Source organism: Nematostella vectensis, chromosome 1 (assembly GCF_932526225.1).
Source record: "Nematostella vectensis chromosome 1, jaNemVect1.1, whole genome shotgun sequence".
NCBI classification, from domain to species: domain Eukaryota; kingdom Metazoa; phylum Cnidaria; class Anthozoa; order Actiniaria; family Edwardsiidae; genus Nematostella; species Nematostella vectensis.
In genome coordinates, this window is record NC_064034.1 from 17946680 (window position 1) to 17966730 (window position 20051).

General features: G+C 40.8%; 2 protein-coding genes across 2 annotated transcripts; both read left to right on the forward strand.

The window, feature by feature from the left end:
• The first annotated feature begins 588 nt into the window (after nucleotides 1-588).
• LOC5514416 (serine/threonine-protein kinase WNK4) lies at nucleotides 589-14852 on the forward strand. Its single transcript, XM_001634549.3, has 12 exons — nucleotides 589-1449; nucleotides 1560-1735; nucleotides 3343-3563; nucleotides 5081-5238; nucleotides 5614-5702; nucleotides 5896-6115; nucleotides 7266-7640; nucleotides 7983-8330; nucleotides 8572-8772; nucleotides 8960-11119; nucleotides 12979-13097; nucleotides 13416-14852. Exons 1-12 carry the CDS (start codon nucleotides 1114-1116, stop codon nucleotides 14257-14259), a joined length of 5247 nt encoding a protein of 1748 aa, XP_001634599.3. The 5' UTR covers nucleotides 589-1113; the 3' UTR covers nucleotides 14260-14852.
• A 3587-nt stretch (nucleotides 14853-18439) lies between these two features.
• On the forward strand, nucleotides 18440-19848 carry LOC5514457 (transcription factor HES-1). The gene is made up of 4 exons (XM_001634550.3): nucleotides 18440-18597; nucleotides 18714-18818; nucleotides 19040-19133; nucleotides 19367-19848. Exons 1-4 carry the CDS (start codon nucleotides 18562-18564, stop codon nucleotides 19684-19686), a joined length of 555 nt encoding a protein of 184 aa, XP_001634600.1. The 5' UTR covers nucleotides 18440-18561; the 3' UTR covers nucleotides 19687-19848.
• The last annotated feature ends 203 nt before the right edge of the window (nucleotides 19849-20051 follow it).

A 20051-nucleotide genomic window follows, 5' to 3' on the forward strand; every position in this document is an offset into this window, starting at 1 on the left:
CCATTTGTCTTTCGTCTTTACGATAGAAGAAATGATACCATTTTCAAAAGAATTCACGATAAAAATGACCCCTCAAAATTGTTTGTGGTTGACTAGTTTGGAAATGCAAACATAGACGGGTCGGGTTTGTTTTAATGAAATGAAATTGGGTGCACAGTCTTGAATACCGCGCCATATCTTGTATATGACCTGTGTCCTTAATGGATGGCTGTCAGTCTGTTCTGTCGTTAAGGTCTTCAAATAAATGTACATATACAAAAAGGAATTTTATGAAACCGCTGAAACTTACAAAGAAAGTGTTTTAATTGGCATGAGCCATATTAAATTGGAAATTATCAGTAATTTATTCCTCCTACTGAGATGTACGTAGTTTCAATATCATTGTTGTTAGCATATGCATGGTGGCTTTTTGTCACGTGTAAAAAAAATAATTTGTTATGCAAATTGTTCCTGATAACTGGAATTTCCTGTTTGTGTACATTAGTGCGCATGCGTGTAAATAGCACAATTGACAGTCTGTCAATCTGTTGTTATTAGCAACAGTTGTATTAGCCTCACTTTGATACTAGCCTCTCCCCCACGGGAGCGTAGTGTTCCCTGCATGCGCATTGAAAGAGCCGTTGGTTCATAGCAAATTTCCCTCTATTTACTTGTCGTCTTCGTTCCCTAAACCGCCATTTTTATTACTTAAAGGGAACTTACAGACTCAAGAAAAAGACGGGCTGTTGCAGGGATTTTCGGCTACTGTGTAGCTTTTGTTGGTCGCTTTTGCTTTCGACTGAAAGGAAGCTACTACATCTCGAATTGAGCAACAAGAAGGGACTAAAATGTGAGCGCTGATCTCGGCCGTAGTTGGTCGTGGCGAGTTGTTCATGGAAATGGACGGGGCTTTCTCCATTCAACTTCGGTTCAAGTTGGCTGGAGAGTTCAAAATCTATATATACATCATCTAGTCCATAGCCTTAAGGACGTTTCATTTGTATTTGATTTTCTACAAATTGTGAAGCGAAAAGTTGGCCATGGAATTTGTTCACTTATTCGCACTTCACGCACCCTGTGTAACGATACCGCCAACTTAGGCAAAAACTCTTGACTATTGTAAACTAATTTCAAATGGAGACGCGAGATGAAAAAGATATCTCCCTGAAGGAGGGAGCTAAAGCCAAAAAGCAAGTTAAATTTTTCGAAGAGATAGTGGAAGAACCGGGGAATATCACTAGCAATGCTCCCACGGATACAACCAACGGCCATCTCTCCGGTGGTAAAGGAGTCCGTCGAGAGAAAAACACTGAGCTAGACGATCAAGCAGACTCAGAACAAGCTGTTAGTAACAGCCCTAATGGTCGCTTTCTTAAATTTGACATTGAGCTTGGCCGTGGATCGTTCAAAAGTGTCTATCAAGGACTTGATACAGAGACCGGGGTTGCCGTAGCATGGTGCGAACTCCAGGTTTGTACTCGCGACGAAGTTACTTTATTCCTACATCCAGTAGAATACATAGCGAATACCTTTTCACACACTAATCGAACAATTAAGTAACTCGATTTACTTCTTTACAGGATAAATACTCCAGGTCTGAAAGGGCTAGGTTCCGAGAAGAAGCCGAAATGCTAAAACAACTTCAGCACCCAAACATCGTAAAGTTTCACGATTTTTGGGAGAGCAGACAGACGAGAACTGATAAAAAAAGAGTCATGCTAGTCACAGAACTCATGACTTCAGGGACTTTAAAAACGTAAGTAAAATCTCTTCAGTATCCGATAGATAGAGAGAATGTGCAATTGTATTAGTTACGAAATCACACAGCTATGCCAGACCCGTTTGAATATTCTATGATTTTCCAAACAAAGACTGCTTTTGCTTTATTTATTTTCTTCTTTAGGTAACCACAAGACAAATAAATCCCAAACTGATTATTTTTGCGTAAGATTATGACTAGGAACGCTTTATCTGTAAGGAGTTTAGTAAGAATTTCGTTGCGGAATTTGACCGGAAACCCTCATTCATAGGAAGTGAATGTGTAATCTTGACGATTCTTGGTCCATGGTGTATTTTTAAACCATTCTTTTCTCTGCCCTGCATTTTTTATGCCTTTCCTCTATAAATTGAACACAAGGAAACACTCCGTTTGAATGAAAGGTCAAATCATAGAACATTCCGTTCTATGCAATCTGCTATTTTGGTTTGCCTCGAGTTGCAAGTATAGACTCGTCGACCTTCGACTATTTCCGTCTGAATCTAACCATCTTTCCCAAAGCTGTTCAGGCGATAGCTGTCTGCTTAACTTTCCCCAGACTTCCAAGAATCGCTTGAAAAGTCTAACCGCACATTAAAGTTTTCAGATACGTATTCTGATTAGTCATTTTGCCAATTACTAACGTTTATGTTGGCCCATATACTTCTTGATCCAATCTAAGTTTGATACCTTTCGATGGGCACAAATGATTGCCCTAGGCATATTATGTTTTCTTGGTTTAAAATAAAACACTTTAGAATATATAGAAAATAGGAAAACCGTCAGAAGATTGCTTATTAAGTTCCTACAATTTCGAGTTGAATTCATAACACTATTGTCGCTTGCTATAAGCGCAAAGTGGACTATTCCCCGCTTTTCTCAAATCGCTAATGGCCTTAGTATGTCGTCTGTATATTGTATGAGTTTAGGCAAATTCGACGTGGTTTTAATTTCTTAGTAACTTGGCTTATGTTTAAATTATAGTTTCCTTATCTCACACTATTGCAGAATCTATAAGGTTTCCTGATAAAAAGCGATTGATATACTTCAAAGGTTTTGCTCTCTTGTGTCTTAAGTTCATTCCCTGTTTTTATTAACACATTAACTGCAAGAAAAAGGCCTTAGCAAGTAAGATGAAAAGCTGTAGTCATACTATTTATATGCCAAACCAGACTGTGCAAACATATTTTGTTTCTTTCATCTCCCAGCAAAGCTATAGGCTATACACATTCTTTGACTGTCATCACTTATGCTTCAGAATGCTACCCTTAGCTCTGGTCTCTGTCGAGGTCATTTGTAATGTTTTTACTGTGCCATTATAATACTATAGTTTGAGAGAGTATTATATTTGATAACAGATTTGAGGTCTTACTCAGAATCTGTAATTGCTTGTGGTCACCCCTCTCTACTCTTGTTTACATAAAAAAAACATTTTATAATAATAATAATAATGAATACAACCAAATAAGTGTACTGCCATTATAAGTGCTACTGTATGCTCAATCTGTTGAATTAAACAAGATTTTCAGCCATATATCTGGCATCTTTGGTTTGATCAAATTTGTTTGTTATTCTAAAATTGACAATTTGACCTTGTACATTTTCAGATATCTGAAGAGATTCAAGGGAGTCAAGGAAAAGATCTTGAAAAGTTGGTGTAGACAGATTCTGAAAGGGCTGCACTTCTTGCACACAAGAACGCCACCAATTATCCACAGAGATCTTAAGTGCGACAACATATTTATTAATGGCACAACTGGCTTGGTTAAGATTGGCGACCTCGGGCTTGCAACTTTAAAGAAGTCATCTTTTGCAAAGAGTGTTATTGGTGAGTTTGCTACTATCACTGCACAGCTAATCATTGAGACACTGTTTTCATTTGTGTGATTTGGGATGATAATTTTGTTAACAGTGCAACTAATCTCTTGGACCAGCACTGACATGCATTCAGATCTGATACCCCAAAGTGTGTACATCTTCTACTACTGTGATAATGATACCCACCTAAAGCATTTATAATATTTTGATAAAATAGTAATCTCTTCACACAAAAAAAAACATGCCTAATACTGTATTTATTTTCTTCTACCCTAAAGCCCATGTTTTTTTTTCAGTAATAGTGTTTATTCAGTTTATTCTTCTTAAAGTTGATATTTTTTCTCATAAGTGTTACACTCTGTTAGTTGCTTTGTGATGTGATGGTAATGAATGATTATTTTTAAGCAGCACATTCTAGAACACCATTGTGCTATTGTTAATGTTGTCCAAAAATTAGCACAATTTCAATGAGGCCTTGTCCAACCGAGAAGAAAGGGGCTGACTGATGCCAACATCCTGCTGTTCTGTAGTTTAGTCCACTGTTTTGCATTCTTTATTTTTAGTAGTTATTATAGTTGTTGGAGTTTTTATGGATTAATAAAGCATGTCCACAGAAATAGTGAACATTCCATTTCTGTTGTTTTACTAAGGCAGATTTGTTTGTTCTTGAGGCTTAAAGAATAATTTTGCAATATTTTTTTTATGAATTATGATTATTTATGCTTAGCAACTGTTTAGCACACATCACTGTGTTTGCACTGGAGATTGTTGATTGTATACTCCTACGTGAATTTACTTTTTGGGTTATGACTATTATGCTGGTTGAATTGCATCCCTTCTTGCCTTGCTGTTGTCATTGCATGCTCATAAAATTTTGCCCTTCTTAATAAAATACAACCATGGCAGTAGAAGAGTTGAAATTCTTGTTCTTGTCAATTTACAGCTTTAAAGTGTGTTGAGAATGTTTACAGCTGTTATCTTTGGCTGTCCCTGAAATGACACACAATCCTGCAAAATTCAGAGCTGTTGCTTGAATTTTAAATAGCTGTTTTTGACAATAATGTTATTATTTTTATCTATAGAAGATTGGATTTTAATGCTTTAAATATCTTTAAACATCCCTTTTAGAGCATTATTAAACAAATTTGTTCTACAATTGTTTCTAATATAGCAGGAATTAACATATTGTGGGGTATTATTTTGGAGCATGTAAGGTGATGCCCCTTTCAATTTTGAGTAAATATATTTTTTTTCAGCAGTTTTTGTTATTTTTGCATAAATAGGTAGATTTGAGGTGCCTCTGAAGTGTTTTTGGCAAAGACATACGTAGGAGAAATAACCTTTTGTCTACAATTAACCAAGTATTACAAAATAAAATAGGTAGTTCTAGGTTCAAAATTCAGGTTTACAATTTGTACCAGTAGCAGATTTTAAGCCTACTGGCAATTTTCAGTTGCAGATTTAAAGCAAAATAGCACAAGAGTTCCATTGTGTGTAGTAACATTGCTTTTGTTTTTGTTATTCTAGGCACACCAGAATTCATGGCTCCTGAAATGTATGAAGAGCATTATGATGAGTCTGTTGACACCTATGCGTTCGGGATGTGCATGTTAGAAATGGTGACTTTGGAGTATCCATACATGGAGTGCCAAAATCCTGCCCAGATCTACCGTCGAGTCACCAGTGTAAGTCCCACCTCAGAGGCAATCTTGTTGAAGAAAGAGCACAGAAAGTAAAGAAAAATATATTTCTGTCATTCATGAACAACTTGTATAACAAAATTAACAAGCCAAACCACACTAATACCCCCCTCCCCTTCACTTTCACTTTGTTTTATTTCATTTCACAAGCATAAAGCTTATTTAACTATAATTTAACCAAAATTCAAGAATTAAGAAAAAGAGATAGACATCGCTATATTAATAAAGTGATCATTTCTGAAAAGGCCCTTGTTTTAAAAGTCACTTAAAATTACAATTCCCGCCCCTTGTTGATTCTGACAAGGTTTGTTTCAGTAGCCAAGTGTAATGTTCTGTCTAAAAATTTTATTTTCTCATTAGGGTATTAAGCCTGAGTGTCTGGAGAAAGTTTCTTCCAAGGAAATCAGAGAAATAATTGAGGGTTGCACTCATCCAAGGAAGGAGTTAAGGTGGGTCATTAAAACCAAAAAGGACTGGGAAAAATATGTCCATTATACAGAGGTGTTCTTTCATAAATTTAACTGAAGAATTTAAAGTTAGAAACCAAAAAGTGTCTACTGTATTTTAAGAGGATGTTCAGTACGTCTATTGTAGTTTTATTTTGTGTCATAAAAATATTAACAAGACATATTTTGTCAACAGATACAAAATTATTGACCTGCTGAACCATCCATTCTTTCAAGAAGATAGTGGAGTAAAAGTAGAGGTGAAAGGCACTGATGACCAAACCCAAGAACTTGTCAAGCTGCAGCTCTACCTAGAGGACCCCAAAAAGCGGAAAGAGAAACACAAGGCCAATGAGGCTATAGAGTTTGACTTCCACCTTGACAATGACCAGCCGGCTAAAGTGTCAGCAGACATGGTAGGTTTGATTACTCTGATTGACATTCTGTGACTAATTGGGTTTGTCTCAGGTAGTCTGTCACCTGGTAGACTTATGAATCTTTGTGGTCCTTGGCAGGTAAGGTATTCAGTTTGACCTGTGGCAGCAAGCTTACTAAGTTTAGCACTCGAAAATGGTAAAACATGTCTTTACTAGTGCACCAGTGCTCAGTTATTTGCTGCTTGATCAGGTTTTTACTGTGTATATTTTGCAGTGAAGAAAACTAATGTACTGTACAAGCTTGGCTAATTTATTGTTTTTTATTTTTAATATATACAAAATCTCTTGTACTATAGTTTTCTCCACTACAGAATAAAGCCTTTGAAGTGCTCATTCTACCGTTACCTTACTAAGACAACTCAAAGTAATATGAAATTACCTTCCTTTTTAATGGTAGTCAAAGCTGCTGGTGTGGTCTCTGTTGACCCTTAAGTGTGTGTTGGATTAATGATATGTTAGAGTTGCATTCAGTCCAGATCTTGGAACAAACACCAGGATTCAACTCAGAGAAGTACAAACAATATTTGCTAGTACTAAAGTAGCCTCATGTTCATCAGTGTGCATGATGTACCTTTGAGATTTGGAAAGCACTATGCTGAAATTAAGCTTTTTGAAATAAACAGTGGGCAAGGGATATTCAAGACAAATGTGGTGGAAAGTGGTTGGAGTAAGTAAGCTAAGAGGCGATAACATCAGGTGGTAAATGCACTTAATTCCACAGGACAAGGAGGTACGTACACTATCTTGTCATCACAACAGCATGCTACATGGGGGGGGGGGGGGGGGGAGGAGACGTCAAGATAGCTACTTCTATGTTATCTCACTATGTGTTTTGCTTTCTCCCAACAGTGAAAGTTGCTGCACTATGTATTGTGTCATTCCCTGTGCTTTTAGGCAAACTACCCCTTTGTCCATCTTCAATTGATATATGTAATTCTCCCCCACCTCTTCCTGCCTTCCAAATAAAGCACCCCAAGCACTTCTTTGATTAAATTGTCTTTACACTGTTCCCCATTGTATTTTACAATGAATGCTGCCAGTGGACCAACAAATATATGTATTAGATTCCACACAATCTTGGAGGACTTCCCAGTATTGTATTTTTGTCAATGATCCTCTTGCATTTCAGGTAAAGCAAGGGTTTATTCGTGAAGAGGATGAGAAGGCTGTCACTAAGTGCATTCGGGATAGAATAGCTCTTGTAAAGAGACTACGTGAGATGAACATGGCTATGGGTTGCTCAGAGAATGATCCACCAGGCACCCAAGACACTTCAAAGAAAGAACAGCCAGCTGATAAATATGATGACGCAGATTACGAGGACGCAGAATTCAAGGAAGCACCTTCTGAATTGGGATGCCAGAACAGTGGTGAGAATCTTCAGGCACACACAAGACTGCATGATCCATACCTTATCCAGCGACTTGATTCCATCACCCCAACTTGTGGAAACAGTCCGAACAGTACTATCGATGAGCGAGTGTTAGAGGAGCAGGCGGAAAAGGTAACAGTATTGAGTTTGTGTGGCCTTCAAAGTTGGATTACTTAAATTACATAAACACTGATATTAAGGACTTAAAGATATGAGTACGGCTACGAGTACGGCGATGGTAGAAAACAATGAGATTAATTTGAAAACTGAAAGGCTGCACATGAAAATGCATTTTGTCTGATTGATTTCCATCGGTTTTCGGCCAAAACATGACGTGAAATCCCATTTAGTTCCTTAATTTAAACTCTAGGTAATTTCATTGAAACTAATTTGGAATTTGTCGCCAAGCGTTAAAAGTGTTATCTTGATCACCCCATCCTTTGTAGCATCTTAGTCCCTATTATACGGTTTCAGGAACAAGAGCCAACAGCAGAGCCACCGGGTTCCGAGGTTTCATCTGAGCTCTCCTCTGGATTTCCATCATCTTCCTCCATATCATCAGTCTCCTCGGCTACTTCTGTCCAAGGAGATGGACCACCAGCTTCTGGGGCTCAAGCTACCACACAGGGCCAGGCCGCTGACAAAAAAGACAAAGGCAAAGAGCGGAAGAAGGAACGAATGCCAAGGGTGCAGCTTAAAAAGATTGAGAACAAGCCAGAGTCAACAGTTGTTGAATGCACCTTTGACACTTACAAAAGCAACCGAATTACCTTTCGCTTTGATGTGAACATTGATGATCCAAAGGACATTGCAGAAAGCATGGTGAGTCCACTGAAGTCTCTGCTACAAAAAGGATACCCTTAGTTGAGGGCAAAATGTTCTCCCACATGCAATATAACTGTACATGTCAATTATGCTACATACCTCTCCATCATCATACTTCTCTATCAAACTTCTACTGTCAACAATGGCATTTCTGGCTTGCTATAATGCTATTTTTTCATTTTGTGCTCAACTTCGTATTACAGTTTTTTTTAAATTATATAATGAAATGTCTTTGCAGATTGAAGCTACGCATTTACAAGAAAAGAATAAGCAGTTATTTCAAGCTCAGCTTTATAGGATTATCAACGAGACAGACAAGATCCTCAGGCATACTGTTAACAAGAGTGCACAAGAGTTGATCATCGATAAAGCAATGCTTGAATCCCACTACTCTGATCTCAATTCTTCTGCCGCTCCAAGCGGCGGAATCCCGGTTCGGGTAAGAATACAAATTCATTTTCATAAAATATGTTGTTTTTGCTTGCTGTGATGAACCTTTTCCTGAAATTTCTTGTGTGGACAAACATCTATACCCAAATTACTGAGCAAGCACCTCGGACATGGATTCCATCACACGTGAAGTTTTGCCTTGAACTGTTGATTCATTTGCCATTCTGTCTTGCTAGGCACCCTTCGGAAGCCCACCCAAGCAAGAGGCCAAGTTCTTTATTGGGATGCCTCCTACTGGAGACGACAAATCATCATCAGCAACAACCTCTCCTGAGGGGGTCAAGGAGATACTTGTGACAATGAAATATTTTGAACCTGCTGGAGAGAAAAAGGACATGACTGTGACCCTGGCAGGTGCAGCGGCTAATCAACAAGTGGAGCCCAGGCCTAATGAGGTGCAGGTTACTATTCAGCCGCGGGAGCCTGAGGGAGAGCTTCAAAAGCAGCAAGTGTATGTGCTGAACCAGATCCCCCCACAAGATCTCCCTAAACCTGAAGTCAAGAAGAGTGAGGCTTCCAAGCCTTCCAGTGAACCCAGTGCTGTAGAGGCCCCAGCACCACTTACAAATGCACAGGCTTCGTCTGCATTTGTGCAAGGAACCTCTGATGCCATATCTCCTACACAAGCAACAGGCAAGGCTGAATCTGAAGTACCAACTCGCTCTATATCTGTCCCTCTTACTGGGACAGAAGCTGTTGTACCTTTATCAGATACTAAATCTTCAGGTACCTCAACCCTTGCAGCATCTTCTGGGGCTTCGACAGTAGCTGTGCCATCTACTGGTGCAGTTGTACTGCCAGGGGTAGCAGCTACATCACCGTCTGAAGCTGCATTGGTAGCACCACCATCTACTTCAGATGTATCACCAACATCAGGGGCTGCTACACCCCTTTCAGAGACTGAGCCCATAACACTGGTTTCAGATGTTTCAGCTGTGATACCACCATCTGGGACAACTGCAGAAACACCATTTTCTGTGGATGCAACTGTGAAACCAACGTCTGAACAACAGACCTTACCTGCATCAACACTTACAAGCACTGTACCAGCTCAAACTGAGACTACAACAAGAACTACAACAGGAGCAGCAACGGGAGCAAGTGCTGGGTCCGAATCAGCAAGACCTGCAACAGGGGCAACATCGCAACAGCGGTCCACTGCTTCGCTAGACCAGGAGAAAAATCAACCAGTGTCAACACTGGTCAAATGTGAATTAGATAAACCATTGACTTTGAACTTAGTGTTGGAGAAGGATAAGATACCAGCTCCATCCGACACGCCCACGGAAGGTTTCAGCCCTACTACCTCGCCATCATTATCAAGAAAGCGATTCATGGTCCAGAAAGTCGATGAGTCCACTTTGCAAGGTGAGGTGACACGTGCTACTTCGCCTGACTCTGACAAACTACCTATGTCTCCTAAAAAGGAAGGCCTACAGAGCTGTGAAGCTTCAGCTCAGACCCCACCAACTGTTGAGCCAGCTGCTGCAGCTCCAAGGACATCGGCACAAACACATACCAGCTTAGAACTAACCACAGTTTCTGCTGTTGGGGATCTTCCTCGGGTATCTAGTCAAGTAAATGACAAGGGGGAAAGGAATGTTATCACGAACGCTTCTAGTGAAATAAAATCAGAACCTGACGTCAAAACTGATGAGCAATGTGTGTTGGGACGATTTATAGTCATGTCAGTGTCGAGTGAGAAACCTGCAGGGTCAACCGCACCTTCTGATCTCAGTCGTAGTCAGACTTGTCAGCAAAATGTACCAGCTGTGGGAACATCCCTTGTTACAGTTCCATCTACTGTGCAGCGGCCTGCTGTCATAAACACTACAGACACGGTGGCAGATGGCCAGACAATTGAACCTGTTGTATTGGCCAAACCAGTGGATGTGGTAGAGGCGCCCCTATCAGGAAGTAGCCAGTCCAGTTTGCAGGCCCAGACCGGTGGCCCTACCAAAGCACCTCCTTTACAGCCTGCTGTACCCATTGAAACTAATGCTGGACCCATTGAAATGACTGATATCACCAGGTGCAAGTTTATATCAACACCTTCCATTTCTCCCAGCTCTTCCATGGAGAGCCTGAATTCATTTGCAATCCAGGCGGGCAGTAGTACCGCACAAGGCAGCCCCCAGCATGTGGCTACAACCAGTTTGGACATGGTCCCGAATGCGGCCCAGCTCCAACTGAGCAAGGATAGTAGGAAGACTAGCTTGCAGAGTGACTCGTCGACTGAAGGCATGGCTGTTAGCAGGTCACTAAGTCTCGCTGATCAGGGCACCAGGAGTGGTGCAGAAAGTGACGGGGGCTCCACCCATTCGGTGACAGATCAGGTATGATACCTTTCGTGGCTTTAGACCGGCTTTTAACCAGTCAAGAAACCGATTAGGGGGTGAAAACAGAATGGCTTATGCATGTGTTCTTCGCACGAAAGAGGCCAAAGAAAAAGGGAGAGGGCCAGAGAGGAAGGGTTCTGCTTCTTTTTCTCTTGTGTCTCCGCTGATTTCCACACGCGTGTGATCATTTTACGTCTCTGTTCCCTTCCCCCTTCTCTGTTTTCTTTGCTAGTTGAGATAGGCCTCTAGTGGTCCAGGTGCGCAGTGCCGGATTCGGGCCACTTCCACTGCACACACGGTAAAGTTTTTGTTGTATCTTTTCCTTTGCAAAATATAAGTTCTGTATCTTTGTTCCACTTGTCTACCTGTAGTGGCGGACCTGACTGGAAAATCATGCGCATACGCACTGCGGACACTACATTTCTTACTATTTCCGTTATTTACTTGCATTCCGGATTTGTTGATTTTTTTTCTATTCAAAAGCTTTAAAGTTGTGGGCGAAGTGCAAACTTTTTAGCTTTTTTATTGAATTTATCTCAAGGCCGTAAGCCACGAATTCCAAGCACTACACTAAGTTGCATCAAAGTTTAAAATTCGCATTCGATGTTTGTTTATTATTACTCGCTAAGTACTTGATAAATTTACTGCCTTGATGTAAAATGAGCTTATTTGAAAAAAGATATCATGTAATCCACTGAAGAACTTAAGGTATCTTTTTATTAAAATTTCCCACTGACATTATGGCTCGTTAGATAATCCGCATTAGAGGTCGTCAACCATGTCAGACCTTTTTGCCATGTGTGATGTGTTTTGGAGATATTTTTTTGCGCGCAGATTCACCCAGAGCTGTTATTCGCACCGTATAAATATAGATCGGTCCATGGTTGAATTTTTGCCTAACCTGGATTAGATAAGCCAATAACAAGCTTAAACATTCTCGCTTTCAAAACGAAGAGATTTTTAGAAACCGTTCTTTTAAAGTGCAAAAACGCATCTTGTCGTCAGCTTAGGATATCAAGTATTGCAATGTGGTGATTGGGTGTGAGATCGCAAAGGCGATAGACTGTATAAACGCCCTGGATCTTACTCGTCGGGGAGATCATTGAGATTTCACCCGCGCTAGGCACATCAGCTCTTAAGACGCCGGTCAGTCTTATCAGAGCCCCGCCGTATTTATATCATTTGAAGGCCACGTCCCTGTTATACCGTTATCCTATGGTGCTTTGACCTATAGAACCTTTTTTTTTACAATCAGTTGAGCTTGATCAAACGTCATGATGCCTTTGAGATCATTTTAGTCGCTCATTAATTCTACGACATCTAACCACCAAGTGTTTTTTTTTTTTTTTTTTTCGTTCCGGTTAAAGTATAAACCGGGAAAATAAATTAAATCGCCAGTAGTTAGGCTAGGCATTTACATATTATGCGACGTCGATCTAAAATTGATAGTTTCAAAATGACATGCATTTTTGTTTGCCGGCCTTGCCAAGAAATATTGTTTGTATGCCAAATCTAACTAGATAAAGATATGATTTCTTTTGACATTTTTGACACTATCCTTTTGATCACGTTGTTTTCTCGAGATTGTTCTGTCTTCTACCACCGACTTTTCTATCATCTTCTAGATTGTGTCGATTTGTACAAGGGGGAGGGGATTATTGGTGATCTGTGACCCCCCTTCTTCGACTCCCCCCTCCATTCCTATCGTTAAGCGAGCGTGTCTCCATCCATAGTGAACTTGCTCCATGCTATTTGTCTTTATACCGTGGCGTGTTGGATCAGTTGTGTTGATTCGGATCTGTTTTGGCAGCCCGTGCATTTCACTCTCTAATGTCGTTATCTGATTATTTTTGCAGTACCCGAAGAAGAGCAGAAATCGTTCAGCGCCGTCACAAATCTCTGTGGTGATCGCTAACATTGCATCTTTTGAAATGACTGCCGAGGAAGATGAGGATTTCAAGAAAATGCGCCTAAGGTCTGTTAGTGAACCTTGTTTTTGGCCCCGAGCCTTGAAGAGCCCTCCTAGGATATGATAACTGAAGAGTGCAAGCAAATCATGACAAGACTGCACTATCTTAATAACAAAAATTTTTCTGCTGTTTGAGTGCTAGCAAATCATTACAAGTCTCCACTATCTCAATAAGAAATATGTTTCCGCCGTTTAAAGTGCAAACAAATTATTACAAATCTTCACGATCTTACTAACAAAAAGTGTTTCTGCTGTTTAGAGTGCTAGCAAATCATTACAAGTCTCGACTATTTTTAAAAACAAATATGATTCCACTGTTTGCAGGCATCATAAGGAGCGGGAAGAGCTTGAACAACGACAGGAAAAAGAGCTCGTCGTATTCAGGACCAGGATCGAGGCGAGGAATCCAAAGTTCCGTCCTGCTCGTCAGAAGCAAGCGCGCAAGTCTGTCCCCGCGATCCACCAGGGTATCGTTCCCCGTCAGAAGAGCGCCGACGAACTGGTGGACCACTCCAAACATAATGGTTACGCAAGCGAGCATGCGCCGAGTGGCCAACAGCCGCAGCCCAAAAGGACTTTCTCTAACACTGACAAGGAAATCGAGCAGTTAGTACAATTCGAGAGTAACGCTAAGAAGGCGCTAGCGAACGCTACACCTGGTATGCAACCAAAATTAGACCCAAAACTGAGCTTAAATCAAATCAAAGAGAGTCAAAGTAAGCGGGACATGGTCCCTCGGGACGGGATCTCCCCGACGCTTCAAAAACGACCCACCCCTCCCCCGCAAACAGCCCCTCAGGGTAGCAATTATACTGCAACTTATAACAGCGTCAAGCAGACCTCCAGTGCGGCTGTTACAAGTACTGGTGCGTACATGAACACCACCGGCTGGACGGGAGGAGCAGGGGGAGTGGCTGCCGCTGCTGGAGGTGGGGGCAGTTATCCCCCGGAGCATGCTGGGACCGCATGGGGAGCCCCACCCGACCCCAGCAGCGGCTGGATCGTCGGAGACGCGCAATGGCGCAATGCTCACCCTGGACAATTCGTACCTATCATATCACAGCCGTTCACTGGGGCCGGTATAACCACCTCGCAGTTTGTGCCAAGCATGACGCAAGCGGCGACCCAAAAGCAGCCTGTCACGCAACAGCAGCTGCCGCACCGGTGATCACGCAATCATGGCGTGACGTAGTTAGAATTGTCTCTTGCTCGCGGGAATGGTCCCGCGTGTAGCAAATCAACGCGCTGTAGTAGACTTGTAGGGGGGGGGGGGGGGGGGGGGAGGAGGAAGGGGCGTCGGCTTAGTCGGCATAGTCAAATAAAAGTAGGCTTCTAACAATAGGATAGGCTTTACGGTTCGATGGCGACTACTTTGAATGTCTGGTGACTTCGTGTGTTGTCAGTGTCTCAGTGTACACTCTTCAAATCTACTACGCTATTATTTCACGCAAGATTCGGCTTAATTATCCAGCATATTTGTATTATATATTTCTTGAAACGGAAAAAAATATGTAATAGGAATGAAATATAAATATGTTGGTTCGCTACGGTAGGCTGGCGAATTCTGATTGAAGCGAGACTTGTGAAGGTTTATATAGTAATAATTTTAGACGACTTTATACTTTCAATTTCGAGTACATATTCATTATTATATGTTGATGCTTTAGTCGACTAGCCCCACATGATGATACAAAGTTATTTTGTACTTAATAAATCATTGACCAGAGATGCTTGGTCTATTTTTTATCAAAAAAACAAAAATGGAGTCTTTCTTTTATTTTCCACGTTGGAATAAAATGCGCTCATGGGAGTGGAGGGTACCAACGAGGGTCTTAGTCGATTTTTATTCACAACCATTCAGCTTTACTTGGCCAAATCTTAGGTATTGTGGTTCTGATAAACCCGTGGATTAAAAGGAACTGGTTGAAGTGTGACGGTGTTTTTCACGGACTTATAGAAACCATTTTACAGGATCCCAACGATTAATTCTCCCGTTTAGCCGATACTTTCTGGATAAACCCAGGTATTTGAATAACCGGGAGTGTTAGGCAATAAGCGCGATATTCGCAACAGACTGGCATCGCAATGAGTTTAAGCACACAGGAATCCCGTAACCCAAGCGATATGTAGACTCGAACGCCTGCACTGTGGATAAACTATTAGAATTCTAATAGTACACTGTTGACATTGCCTCTATATCAGGAAATCGTTGGCATTGATTTCCTTTTGTTGAAATATTTATTGTAAACATTTCTCATGAAGGTCATCAAAATATGTAGAACGTTCAGGAACCGCGCTTACACGAATTTTAAATGATAACCTGCAGGCGAAGAACATTTGTTTCTCAGTTTAATTAGATTCAGAATAGATTCGTTCATGCGCGCGAAGTCGGGGGCTAACTGGGGTCGAGTTACGAGGGAATGCAGCGCGCAAGGAGAGACGAGAACCAGCCAGCGGGCTAAGGTTACAAATATGCTGTTGCTTCAGCTGGGGCAATTCTGCTCTTCGAATCACTGAATGACCCATAAAATTTACCTATATTGTTTTGTATGTCGATGATGCGATTACCTAGTTCGGTCTTCGCTTGAGGCATTTCATGAAAATGAAAATACGCGAGCTTCCTCCGGGAAACTAAACATACAAATTTTATTTGCATTTACGTGTTGTATACGATTGAAAAGTAGTTGATAATGCGGAGAAGGACAATTAAAACACGAATAAAACGAAGGTTTATTTAAACAGCATGGACTCATTAGCGTTCAGCTTTTCTGTGATTTTGTTGAAGGGCCTTTGTGAAATGTCAATGCTTCATGTTAAAAAACTTGCCGTGAGTAATCGACCGTTGTATGCATAGAACACAGTGGGATACCTGCAACTTTAATGAATTACATTCTTTTAAAACCCGCACTTGCAATAGAAAAAATTTACATGGGAGAAGCTTTTCTCTAACACGTTAGTAAACGCCTTGCTGAAATATGCTTCAAAAAATTCGTAAAGTTTCATTCATCACCGAAAAAATAGCTCATCGTTGTATATTCGGACGACGGTTGCACTAGCCACAAATAAAAAGACAAAACAAGTGCCGGATATTGGTTCACAATTTCGCATTCTCTAACGCAAGTTTAACACTCATTTTGATAGGCTCTCATAAAATACACCAACGCTAATAAAGCCATTTTTTAAAAAAAGCATATTTTACAACCACTCCCAACGAATTACTCGGCGTATCACTTGCAGCAGTACTGTTTACCGAGAAAGGTCTTCGAGATCGCAGGGACGTAGAAAGGAGATTGTGACCGGGGCCGGAGCTAAAGCACACTTTGCTTTTGCGCGTTGGCGTTCGAGCAAAATGCTTGAGATGGAAGAACACATAGTGTAGAATCTAAACTGGAACAGGATTGGGTTAATAAAAATGATATAACGAAAACTACAGAAAAACTTTTGAACAATATGATGTGCATAGGCGCTATGTTGGAACAGGAGAAAAAAAATAGTGTTTGAGTTTTATTTTGTAGGCCGTTTCACCGGATTTCAAATCATCAGTTTACTTCAGGTCAATTCCGTAACAATTTCCGATGATTTGAAACGAAAAACGCGAAAAATCATTAGAAATTGTAAAAGCAGAGTTTTTAACAAGTTTCTCCGAGCATGTGCTGGAATAATTTAGAGCGGGTTATCTGTTAGTGCAGATTCTAAAAGATTCTTTTGTCTTTTATCAGCTGAGGTTTCCGTCAACTTGACGGAAGTAAACTGACAGGTTGCCGCTTTAAATTCATGGAAGTCCACCAAAGTTGTAAGTCAAATGATGTCTATGGGACCACTATTTAAAAAAAGGTACAGAATGTCCGAAAACCGAGTGCATTTAACTTTTTTGAATCCTGCATTACGCATTCTGACCCGCCTTCTAAGTTTATCATGCATCGCTTCTGCAATGCTATTGTCTGTGCTTAATAGACTTCATTACACACATAAACTAATTAAACGACATCAACGAAAGCTCAAAATAGATGATGATTCTAGCACAAAATGAAGACTACGGATCTTTATAAACTCGCGCCAGGAGCACACTCTCTTTTTCGCCGAATACGCACATTTTTTTTTCTTTTTATACGCGCACTTTCTCTTTGTGAACATCACTTTCTTCTTCGCCAAGAACCTTGTCCTTTTCCGCCCAATTCCCCCGTTTTATTCCTTTCTTCAATGCGTGCACTGTCACGGCGTTGTTCTTCACGGGAACACTTTGGTTTTAATTCTATTGAATCGTTCACTAACTGACAGCAAATTTGCTTTTTGCGGCATTTCTTTCTGGAATTACGGTAGCTCGCAACGCAAGTTTTGGACATTTGAACATTGACTTTTTTACTATTTTGAGCTCAAAATTCTGGGTGTGTCTTAAACGCGGGTAAATACGGTATATAATGTAGATTCTTTCGAAGGCATATATTTATAATTCTGTAGCAAAACGAGGCAGCGCCTTCATCTTTAAACGAATTTCATTGAAGTTCAACAAAGTGCACGCGCGCGAAAATCAGTTTGCCGTGGGTAATCGACCGTTGAATGCATAGGAAACAATGGAATACCTTTATCTTAAATGAGTTACATTCTCCTGAAAGCCTTACTTGTATTAAAACAATGTCATAAACAGAATAAGAATGATTTCCTCTGGTAACTTTTTTGAGTTTTCGCCTAAAATATAATATCCCTAGTGTAGATTGAAGCCACTGAAATGGCTTCTGGAATGGCATACCAGCCGTTGTCATTGTTGTCTCGTGATTGCCGTTGCAATTCGCTTTGTCTAATACTTGTTTATAGAGTTAATTACTCCTGCTCCTTATTCCAGCATCGTGCAACTCGCAATAACGCCTTCTCATTCAATTGAAAAATAATTTAGCAAATCATACACCTTCACCAATGAAGTGCTTTAATTAAGACAACAAGCCTTTCGCTGATATTGAGTTCGTTCCCTTATTCTAGCCGCCTTGCGCGGATATCTCTTTTTTTTTCTGCTCACAGTTTATTTGAGCAGCGGAGGAAGTTGAAAACGCGTGTCGTTAACGCAAAATTTCGATGTACACGGATGGGCAAGGGTTCTGATTGTTTCGGCCTTTTGTCCCTCATTAGCGACTTGCATTCTCATGTATGCATGCAAAGCGCAATGCATAATAATGACCATTGCCAATACTTGTAATCAACTCATGCAGCGCAGCGCACTTATGATCCCTCAAACAATGCGTCTTATAGTACAGGTGTGAATGGCCTCACAAGAGACCTGAATTCGCGTGTGATCTGGACCTTCTCGTGGGCTTAACCAGCCTCTGCGCTACTGCTATTGGCTGATAGGTACTATGGAATCCCACGCTTCGCCGCGATATAAAGCGAGCACGTCACCCCGTGTGCATAAACGCCACAAGCTCTCTGTGATCACACCCTACGCCGAGGTCCATCTGATCAACTCACTTTCTCCTTCACGATGACTGACAAGTGTTTGAAAACTCACCAACGCCCGGTAAGATCACAGACCTTCCACTTCTTGAAATCCTTCTGTCACTGAAAAAACTGCATTGCGCTGAGATGCTAACTTATCAAGGTTTTCGTCTAACCAAAATATAATTCTCTCATCAGACCGGCAAAGCTAGCAAGCACATCTTAGAGAGGCAGCGTCGAGCACGAATCAACCAGAGCTTAGCCGAGCTAAAGAATCTTGTTCTCTCGTCCTTGTACCATGATGTTAGTAACTTTTTCATGCCATTTTAATTGAGTGAGAATACCTTCAGATGCGTTCTAATATGAAAAACGGAACAGATAGATAGTAACAGTAACTTTTAATTTTGATTTAATGGAAATATCCTGATGCGTTGTAATATAACAAACGAAATAACAGATTAGATAGAAACGGTATGTGCTCTTGCATTTGACTTATTCGAGTGTTGATTTTTTTTTTCTATCAGAATCCGGAGGTTTATATGGATAAAAGCCGTGAGCGTTTGGACAAAGCAGAAATCCTTGATTTGACTGTGAATTTTCTTAAACATCACATTACAGGTAGGACTGAAAAGACAACTCAATCTAAACTTAGGAATATCCCGACCTGGACAGAATCCTTTTTGTTTTAATTTTTATGCTCAGCATATAATCGGCCTCGGACCAATCACCATTCTTTTGTGTTCGTTGCAGCTTGAATAAACCGTTTCATTCCAATGGAGTATTCAATAACCCATTCAAATGCGAAACGGCATTATAAGACGGCATAACCGACGCGTTGTTCTTGCTTTTAGGAACTAGAATGGAATCCTTCGAAAGAACAGGCCGAGAAACTGTGTTGAGTCGCGATCAGTTCGTGGAAGACCCGCGCTTTGTATCGCACACTGTTTGCCCTGGTTGTGCCGATGGACGATGCTCCATGGCATATGGGCCATACGGCGTTTCCACCCCTCCCCCCTCGCCACCACACGCACAGGTGTTCTTCGCAGGCCGAGGCGTCCACCACTACGCCATCCCACAATACACTGCAGCCCCAAGCTCGGAAATCGCTAAGATTGTGAAGAAGGAGCCCACAGAGTGTAATGAAACGAGCTCTGTTTGGCGGCCGTGGTGATTACCGGACCTGTTTGTGAATTACATGCTTGTGAAGCTAGCTAACTCCCTACGGTATAATTAAGACGGTATAAAGAGGGAATTTGAATTATTTGTTACAACAACAAAGACAATTGACAATCATTTTTTGTAAATATTTATTGAATAAAAAAAGTTAATACTGGTTTGTGTTCGATGCCTGTTTCTTTTGTGTAAAGAGCTTATATAAGTTGTCCTAGAGTCACTAACCGGTAAAGCTGCAAACCGTAAAGAAAAACTCATTGACGGTACTAAAAACGCAGAAACCTTAAACAAGCAATGGACATTGTTAACCAAAGAATAGATATTAAGAGTGCCAATGTTTTACAGTTTTACTTTTTTCTCTTG